Here is a 9168-nt window from a genome sequence, read left to right on the forward strand (position 1 = left end):
GAGGGTGTTCAGCCGGGCTGGCTGCTTGCAGGGCTTGTCACTGGGTCTCCAAGGGTCACCCCAGCTGCTGTATTTGGGGCTGTCTCCTGGGAAATAAAGGGGGCGTACAAAACATCCAAATACACCACATTTTATAAACTTATCGTGCCCCAGCTTGGAATCGATGGGTATCCCTCATCGTCCAGTGGAGCTGCTGGAGACTGACCCGTCCACGTGGCCCCAGGCCTCCGCAGCAATACTGGGGAGGTTCAGTCGATTAAAATTAACACCTCGAAAAGTCTCAGGCTAATGTCTATGGACGTGCTCAGCTTCTAATAGAGTCTGTAGCCACTGGACAGCTTTTGTCCAGAGGGAAACTTTCAGCAGCCACTTGCAGTAAGGCATTTACAGCCCAAAGCAGCTCATCCTCAGACGTTCTGCTGTCCCCTGTGTGTGGCTCTTTGCATGTACAAGGTGTTTTCCATGTGTCGGGTGCCTCACTGGGCTACCTTGAGGGCTGCTCCCCACGCCTGGTGCCCTCCCTGCTGCTGGCTCTGCCGCCGCATCCCTGATGATGAGGTGCAGTGATTCACCCCCTCCTTTCCGAAGGCATCCCTTCCATCTGTATTTTTTCCTGAATCATTAACGACTCCCCGTTGTTGAAGGTACACCTGGGGCACAGACCAGGCTCCTCCAGCCCCTCCCCCGCAGCAGCCTTGTGCAAGGGGTGACCAAACTTGGCTCGGTCCCACTTGAATGTCGAAACAAAAACCTCCTGGTTAGTAAAGATCCCCCAGCATTAACACCACACAGGGCTTCGCTTTAGAGCGACGGCCGCACCCAAGCACACGCATGGGGCGCACACACACACACACGCATGTTTTCACAGCCACTTCAGGTGTTGTTTTAAATAGTTTTTAATTCTATTACATTTCCTTTGTGAGCTTTTTTTTTTTTCTCTCATTGACTCATAAATCAATCCTGCTAATCCCACCCTGCATAATGTATATATTAGGAGGGGCACGGCAGCGTTAACAAGGATCTAAGACATGGGTCAAGCGTTTCCAGCTCCAAACCGCTCCCACAGCCAGTGCTAGAACCCAGGCAGGTATGACAAACGGCCAAGACATAAGCAGGTTGCAGCTCCTTTGGGTGGCCATGCCATGGCTAGAGGAGCTTAGAGATAGCCTGGGAGCTGTGAGGCTCACTCTGAAATGCACATCAGCTTCATCCTCAGTGGTGTGACTTGGGGCACTGTTTCCTTGGGGAGCTGCAGTGATTTTGAGAAGCAGCAACAACCAAAAGGCAATAACCAACGTGAGCCAATGGAGCAGGAAGGAAAAAAATGTTAGTGCAGCAGGTTGTCCCTGGGGTGTGTTTACCAAGGAGTGTACATGTTTGGTGGTGGTGTTTGCTTGCTTTTTCCAGGGATAGGGGCAGGCTGGATGTGTCCGTGACAGCTCTGGCAGATGCCAGCTCCCTGCATCAAATCTGAGAGATAAAATTATTTTCTGAGAGGCCAGGCCACCTTGGTGGTAACCCATCCCAGAAAACAGACCCAAAAGCCTACCTTGTGTTTTGGTGCACGTCCCAAAGAGCTCTGTAACTAGCTCCTGAGAGGCTACAGCGCGCCAATAAACTTGGCAACCACCTCTGCTGTTGCAGCAGAAATACAAATCCACTTCGGAGCTAGACTTTGCCAGAGCAGAGAGCTGGAAAAACAAACAAACAGGAGAAGTGCCTTTGACTCACTGCATTCCTGTGTCCCGGCTGCAGCCTGGCACACGCCGCAGGCAGGGCTGGGTGACGGCAGCGTGGTGAGCGGCACGCCCCAGGCGCCCCGGCGTCTTTCCTCTTCTTGGGGATTTGGGGGTTCGTGTTTGCAATTGAGTCCTGAAACGTTGCATCCTGAGGCTGCTGCACCTTTCTCTACCAAAGCTGTTGCTTCACTAGGCGCCTGCTTTGCTCCCCAGCCTGCTGCACACCCCAGCAGCGCAAAGGGGCTGGGACACCCTCCTCCTGCTCTCCAAACTGCCTGTGGTGTGCCTACGGTGCATAGTATGAGGCAGCTGGATGTGGAGCAAAGGCAATGGACAGGCAGGCAAATGCGCACACACACAAATACCTCCATGAGACAACCCGCATACCCCCTTGTCTCCTCTTCTAATATTTGGCTAAAGAAAGACAAAGACAGGCCCAGATGTTGTGTTTAGTTTATTCCCCCTGGATTTAGACACAGCTCTGGCTAACCAGCACAGCAGCAAACCCTGACCTGCGATGCCCCCCGCCGCCTCCCTGCAGGATGATGGGCTGGGGGGACCCCTGCAGCCCCCCGGAGGGCAGGGGTGGGCTGTCCCGAGGCGCTCGGAGGGATGAGCTCTGCAGGATGCGCTCAGGCAGATGGAGTTGTCAGGGGGATGGCAGCACAAACTCACCCTGAAGGTGCAGCACGTCAGAGTCAAGCCCTGGATGCAAGTGAGTGGTGCAGATGGGGGACAACACAACCGATGTTTCAGCCTTCCCCTTCTTCCCGCCAGCTTTTCCTCTGGCTATTTTAAAAAACGGGGGTTAAGCATTTACAGGGGAGGCATTTAAGCCTGCGGGCATTTCTCTGGGGAGCCAACACAAAGAATCTTTTCAACAGTCTATGAGGAAGGGAGGTATCTCCAACAGACCACCTACGCTGGGGCTCAGAAACACGCCGAGCTCTCCTCTGCTGATTCTCCATTAGAGGATGTACAGCAAATGACTCTTCCATCATTTTCTAGGCAGCAATGGTGCCCCCTTCCCCGTCTGGGCATTTGTTTTTCCAGACACGCTGAGTTTCCCTTTATCTTGCCCAGGACCAGCTTTTGGGGGGGTCTACAGCAGGACCATCCCTGTCTATGGCCTTTGCAGCCAGGGGCTGGATGAGAAGAGGGTGCTGCTGAGCCTGGAAGATTTGGGTAGGCACCAGCTGCAGGAGCAAAGAGAAAAGACCATTCCCTATTGCAGGTTTTAAGTCCCGGAAATGCCAAAGCTGGCAGAGGGGAGCAGACAAAGAGAAAAGACAATTCCCTATTGCAGGTTTTAAGTCCTGGAAATGCCAAAGCTGGCAGAGGGGAGCAGAAAAGGACCGAGGCAGTGCCAGTGCAGCAGGGAGCTGAGCAGAGCTGCTGAGGGATGCAAGCTCCAGCCAAGAGCCTTGCAGTGCTTTCTGGAGAGACAGCAGCTTTGCAGTAAATTCAACAGTAAAGATGGCTCCAAGCTGCCTTTTACGATCTGCTTTCTAGCAGCAGAAGCAGCTGTAATAAATAAAAGCTATCCCTGTGTCTGGGATGTGGGCAGCTCTGTGACTTCAGTGTTCATTCTGGCTGAGGTGGGGGCTGCTCTGATTCCACACCCAGGAGTTAACTTCATGGTGGGACAGAGAGATGATTTACCAGCTTAGCAGCTGTTACTGGCATTGTAAATCTTTTGTGATAATCATGTGCTCTCTCCACAACACCCTCAGACTGGGTCAGAAATACTCTGAGGAAAGAGATGCTACCACACCATGAACATCCGCTGCTCCTGCACTGATGGGAGGATGCAGCCCTGACATCTGGGCTACAAAGCTGCATCACGATCACCCAGCACCACAGCACTGTGACATCCCGGAGCCTTTCAGCTGCTTTCCAACATGGACCTGGAAATGATGACATCTAACCTGAGGTTTTGCCAGCAGCAGTGCTGGGCTGCAAGCTCGAAGGATGTGGCGTGAAGCAGTTTCTTTCATGCATCCCAGCCCATCAGCAAGAGCAGGGGCCGAACATGAGTGACAGACCCTATTTCACCAGAGTCAGCTGCAAATCAAACCCCTTCTCGTCTGTGCACCGCTCATGCCCTTGCCCAGCAGGTGATTTCTGGAAGCTCTGCTCAGAATTAATGCCCAAATGCCAGCTTTGCATGGCCATGGAGAGATATGCATTTTGCCAGGACCTGGGTTTTGCTTTGTTTTTTTCTTTTTTTTTTTTTTTTTAAAGGAGTATTTAAAATGGTGAAGGCTCTGAGATGTCTCTGACTTGTGCTCCAGTTTCTCCCAGGGCAGCACTGCCTGGGTCTTCAGCCAGCACCTGGTAGGGGCAGGACTGGTCTGTTATCACACCTGAGACATTTCTCTAGCAGAGACTAGAGAGAAGCAGCTATTTCTGGCTGAGGAAGAAAAAAAAAAAGGGTTCTCCAAGGGGGTACAGTGGGCCTGAATAAGTCCCGAGAAGTGCTAGGGAAGGACAGGGAATCCCAGAGGCAGTCGGTTGCAGCAGGAGATGCTGGCACAGAGATGAGGGGTCCCAGCAAGAGCTGTGCTAAACACAGAAGAGGCACTCCTTAAACTCCACCATCATATTAACCTGTTAATTTATACAGCAGCTCTGTACAAAAATAGAAGGGTTCTAATAAGATTAACAATATTAAATAAATATTTAATAGAAAAAGTCTTTGGCCTAGTTCATAGCTCATCCTTTGGGTTGATGTTCATTTCGCTGGGTCCTAGATGCTCCTGGTCCAACATTGCGATCACTTCATCTGCCTGGATTCGCTCCTGCAAGAGAGGAAGGGAAGAAATTGAGCAGAGCTTCGGTTCCTGCTCTCAGCCTATCCAGCACAGCTCAGCCTGCTGGGATGACCCACAGCCAGCAGTTCGTCCAAGGACCAGCAGCGTAGTTGAGAGGAAAGGGGTCAGCCTGGGACTCGAGCTGGGGATTTGCTGGGCAAAATTAACCAAATCCCTTTGCACCTCAGTACCAAATTCCCTCCTCCCTCCTGGGGCTGCAATGGCTGGGGCAGAGCTGATGCGTTGCTGTTCCCTTATCACACTTCATAGCAGGCACTGCCACAGCGTACCCTCCTCCTGTCCTCTCTGCTCCATGCGGAGGTCCAGCTCCCTGGGCAGAGCTGATCTCCTCCCATACGTGGATCAAGCACGGAGGAATTCCAGCTAGTGCCAAAAAGCAGAGGGACACTCAAGTGCATGTCTGAAAATAAGCTTCTCCCAAAACCTCACAGCCCACCTGCTTCACATGATAAGGGCGCAAGGATTTTGCTCTCTCCCTGCATTTCCTTTTGCTTGGAGGTTGCCTGTTGAAAGGCACCACAGCCCAGATCTCCTGAGGCATCCAGGTGCCCAGCTCCATGGACTTCAAGCTGCCAAACTGCTTTGGAGGACCTGGCAGCTGCAAAACATTGGCCTCTGAGCTGTGGATGGCTGGGGAAGACTTCCCCGTTCATCAGGTTATTGCCACTAGGTGTCAGAAATGGCCAGCACAGCCCAGCCCAGCCCTGCGCAGAGCCCCCCGCACCCCGCAGCACCCCAGCCCCGCACCCCAGGGTGATGTCTGCCCAGGGTGACGGCTGGCAGGGAAAACTCTTTGGTCCCAGTGCCACTGGCTCATGTCCCAGTGGTGCAGCAGATGACAATGCTGCTGCAGTGGGTGTGATGGGGGAAAAGAGATGTGCTGGGATGGGAAGATGAAGATGTCCCAGGTTCCTCCAGGATGCTGGGTACCCCCTAGCTCCCCTCACACCATGATGGAGGGACTCACCAGCTCTCTGTAAAGTGGGTCCAAGGTGAACCAGAGAGCCACAGCGCACCGCTGGCCTTTGGTAACCGCCTTCACCCCATGGGGGTTCTCGCCGCCCGACGAGAAGCTGATCATCCGCCCGCACTTGGGCTTGATGGAAGCCTGCGAGAAAACAGGCAACATCAGGGTGGCAAGAGCAGCATGGTCCATGTGCCAGTCATGCCTGGGCTCGCCACGGTCCAGTGCCTGGGATCTTACTGGGCATCTCTTTGCATTGCCCCAGGACCCAGTGAGCTGCTCTGGAAGACAGGCAGAGCTCTGGGCATGGCTGTAAAAAATGTGTGGGGTAAATAGGGAGGTGGGAGGCTTGGTCCTTGAGCCATCATGCAGAAAGGAGATGGTGGCACGGAGTCCTTGCAGGTGACCAGCCTGCACAGCTCCACGGAGGCTCAGGCTAACTCTGGCGTGGGCTGTGAAATGCCTCTCTTCTCTCTGCTGAGTCCACAATAGGTATTTGGTGGCAGAAGTGCCAACCAAATCAACCCTCTGGCACAGCCCTTAGGTAGATGCGATCTACCCCCCAGCATCTACTGGACTTCCGAGCTGCAGCATGGTGCCCGGATGCTCCGTCCAACCATGGAGGGGGTGCCCAGCGTCCCAGACTGCCCCATGCAGAGGTGGGAACTTGTGCCTGAGCCCCATCCCTCTCAGGGACTGATGTCCACCACCGTGACCTGCTCTGGGCCGGTCACTGCATGTGTACAGAGGCATTGCTTCGTGTTTGGCCATGAGATGGGGTGGGAGCTCAGCAGTCCTCCAGGCAGGGACGACTCTCAATCATCCCTCTGATCTGCAGGTTTCCTGCTCAGTGCAGCCTCCGGGCAGGGCACAGAAGGTCTGAGCACCTCTGCCACCAGGACCTTGTAGGGGCTCTTTGCAAGGTAGGAGCCCCAGGCTGCCTGGGGAAGCCCCAAGCCCCAGCACAGGGTGATGAGGAATGGTGTTAGGTTCACAGTACCGACTTACTGTGACAGTTTTGGCATCCATCTCGGTGAAAATGAACTCGCCTCCTTCAAAATCTGCGTTCATGTACAGGAGGGCACTGGGGGAGGAAGCGGAAGACCCCTGTGAGAGGAGCAGCACAGAGGGCTGGGGGCTGACCCCCACCTCCGGGGCAGATCCTGCATCACTCCACCGAGATGTGGTTAGGGGCTGCTGGGCAGGGGAGGTGCCGCTGTGGGGCTGGCCAGGGCCACCCAAACTGCCCCCACTTTGGAGCCACAGCTGAGAACCAGCAGATCTCTCCTTGGCTAGGGAACAATTCTCAACACGTCTCCTGGGTCGCACCAGCTCCCACCCTCCCATTTTCATAGAATCATGGAGTGGTTTGGGTTGGAAGGGACCTTAGAGATCATCTATTTCCACCCTCTGCCATGGGCAGGGACACCTCCCACCAGCCCAGGTTGCTCAAAGCCTCATCCAGCCTGGCCTTGAACCCCTCCAGGGATGGGGCAGCCACAGCTTCTCTGGGCAACCTGGGCCAGTGATTTTGCACCAAAACACCTGACAGAGACACAGCCCTGTGGGCCATAGCTGGAATCTCCCAACCCTAAAATATCTCAGAGCCATTACAGTTAAACTCTGGCTTGAAGCTTAGCCATGACACTTGCTGCCATCAGAAGCTACCTGCTGGATCTCGCTTCTGCCAGGGCTGGGATGTACCAGCTTTAGGGCTTACAGCCAGTGGGGAGGGTCCCCAGTAGCAGCCCCCCCTTCCTTCCTACCTGTAATCCCGAAAGGTGTAGGCAGGAGGCTCCTTCCAGCATTCATTGGCCTCGGGGTCCAGGAGGCAGTTGTCGGCGTGGATGGGGTGGCTCAGGTCGTTCCTCCTCTCCTGCTGGCCTAGGGCAGGACCGTGGGGAGGAAGGGGAAGGAGAAGGGGTGGATGAGATGGAAATGCCATGCTCTGTGGGGTGCATCACTGGAAAGAGCCTTCCCCAACCCCACCCCAGGTGGTGTTCACAGGTGAGAGGAGGAAAGGAAAGGCTGGGGAGAAAAGACAACGCCTGAGGACTCAGATCTGCACAGCTCTGCTCGTTCCTGACTGCAGGGAGGCGAGATGGAGAGCTGAGGGGGTGGAACGGAGAAAGGACAGTGAGGAGGCAAGAGAAGAGGGAGGAGAAAAGAGGAAGAGTTGGAGACATGAAAAACAAGAGACACCCCAGAAATGAACTTCTTTGCTGCTGTGGAGATGGTGACTTTGCCCAGCCCTCGGCTACCAGCTTAAGCATCAGGCAAAACAAAGCTCTGCTCAGCTTGGGTCCCCTACTCATAATCCCCCCTTGTCCCCCCAGCCCTGCCCCACCGCCAGCCCCCCGAGCCCTCACCGGAGAGGGCGGTGCGGCACACCAGGTGGGTGTAGGAGAAGTAGAGCGTGGAGTTGAGCATGAAGTAGGACTCGACGATCCTGCGAGCCTTCTCGCTGATGTCGTAGAAGAGCCGGGCACTCTTCAGCGGGACACGACCCTCGTAGCCGTACTGGGCAAAGACGAGGGGAGAGAGAGGAGTGTGTCGGCTGGGAGGAATGCCATGGGAGGGGCGGAGGAGGAGGGAGGGAGCCGCACCTTGAGGGCTTTGAGAACAGTGGCTCCTTCAAATCTCTCGTTTGGGGTGTGGGGGGAGGTTTTGCCCCTGTAACCATCTCCAGCCAACATGATCCCCTGAAAGACAAAAACACGCGTGAGTGGTGAACTGGTTCCCCAGGAGAAGGGGAGCTGGAATGGGAGCACCTGGGACTCTCTTAGGAGGAGGGAGGGAGCCGCACCTTGAGGGCTTTGAGAACAGTGGCTCCTTCAAATCTCTCGTTTGGGGTGTGGGGGGAGGTTTTGCCCCTGTAACCATCTCCAGCCAACATGATCCCCTGAAAGACAAAAACACGCGTGAGTGGTGAACTGGTTCCCCAGGAGAAGGGGAGCTGGAATGGGAGCACCTGGGACTCTCTTCCCCAAATTCCCCAGGGCTGCATTCACCAGGATAGGTGTATGGGGGTGGGAAGATGCTGCAGCTCTCCACGAACACGGTCCATTCTGAGATGCTGGAAAACAGCCGCCCACCTCCTGACTGGGGATGTTCAAGCACCCTCAGTCCCTCCCCAGACTCAGTTGCTGAGGAACATCCTTTGGGGTTCTCTACAACATGGGGCAAAGATCTATTTCTGCATGAACTCTGTGTTGCAGAATGTTTCTAAGAACAGTCCAGGATGGAGCAGCAGCTCCTGTGCTGTAGTTACGTGTGTGTTATGGGGATAAGCATCTCAATGCTCTCCACGGGCATCCTGGCATCAGCTGCAACACTCAGGAGCGAGGCATGAACCCAGAGCCACGCCAGGGGCTGAGCCCACATTCAGCTCTCACCAGCCAGACGCTGGGGAGAGCACCAGGCACTCAGCCCAGGTGGCAGCGGTGTCCCCCCAAGGGCATCGCCTACTCACGCTGGCCACCCGCTGAAGCTCTCGGCACTGCTCCTCCGAGATGACGTTATCCAGCAGCACTCGCTGGGTGCCGTTCAGCTGCTGCGAGTTGTAGACAAACTTCACGTCGCTGTAGAGAAGCGGACCCCCTGATGGAAAGAGAGACACAAACTGACCCTG

The 9168-nt window shown here is 55.0% G+C and overlaps 1 protein-coding gene across 1 annotated transcript in view; it reads right to left on the reverse strand.

The window, feature by feature from the left end:
* Positions 1 to 4353: 4353 nt before the first annotated feature.
* Positions 4354 to 9168, reverse strand: part of LEPREL1 (leprecan-like 1) — a 15495-nt gene continuing 10680 nt past the window's right edge. Inside the window, exons 8-14 of the mRNA XM_010086431.1 lie at positions 9010 to 9137; positions 8344 to 8439; positions 7907 to 8057; positions 7304 to 7421; positions 6546 to 6621; positions 5541 to 5681; positions 4354 to 4540 (exon numbers count right to left, since the gene is read on the reverse strand). Of these exons, the coding sequence (XP_010084733.1) occupies positions 4448 to 4540; positions 5541 to 5681; positions 6546 to 6621; positions 7304 to 7421; positions 7907 to 8057; positions 8344 to 8439; positions 9010 to 9137 (803 nt within the window). The 3' untranslated portion in view covers positions 4354 to 4447. The remainder of the gene's footprint in view (positions 4541 to 5540; positions 5682 to 6545; positions 6622 to 7303; positions 7422 to 7906; positions 8058 to 8343; positions 8440 to 9009; positions 9138 to 9168) is intronic.

The sequence above is a fragment of the Pterocles gutturalis genome, unplaced genomic scaffold, assembly GCF_000699245.1.
Source record: "Pterocles gutturalis isolate BGI_N339 unplaced genomic scaffold, ASM69924v1 scaffold3646, whole genome shotgun sequence".
NCBI classification, from domain to species: domain Eukaryota; kingdom Metazoa; phylum Chordata; class Aves; order Pterocliformes; family Pteroclidae; genus Pterocles; species Pterocles gutturalis.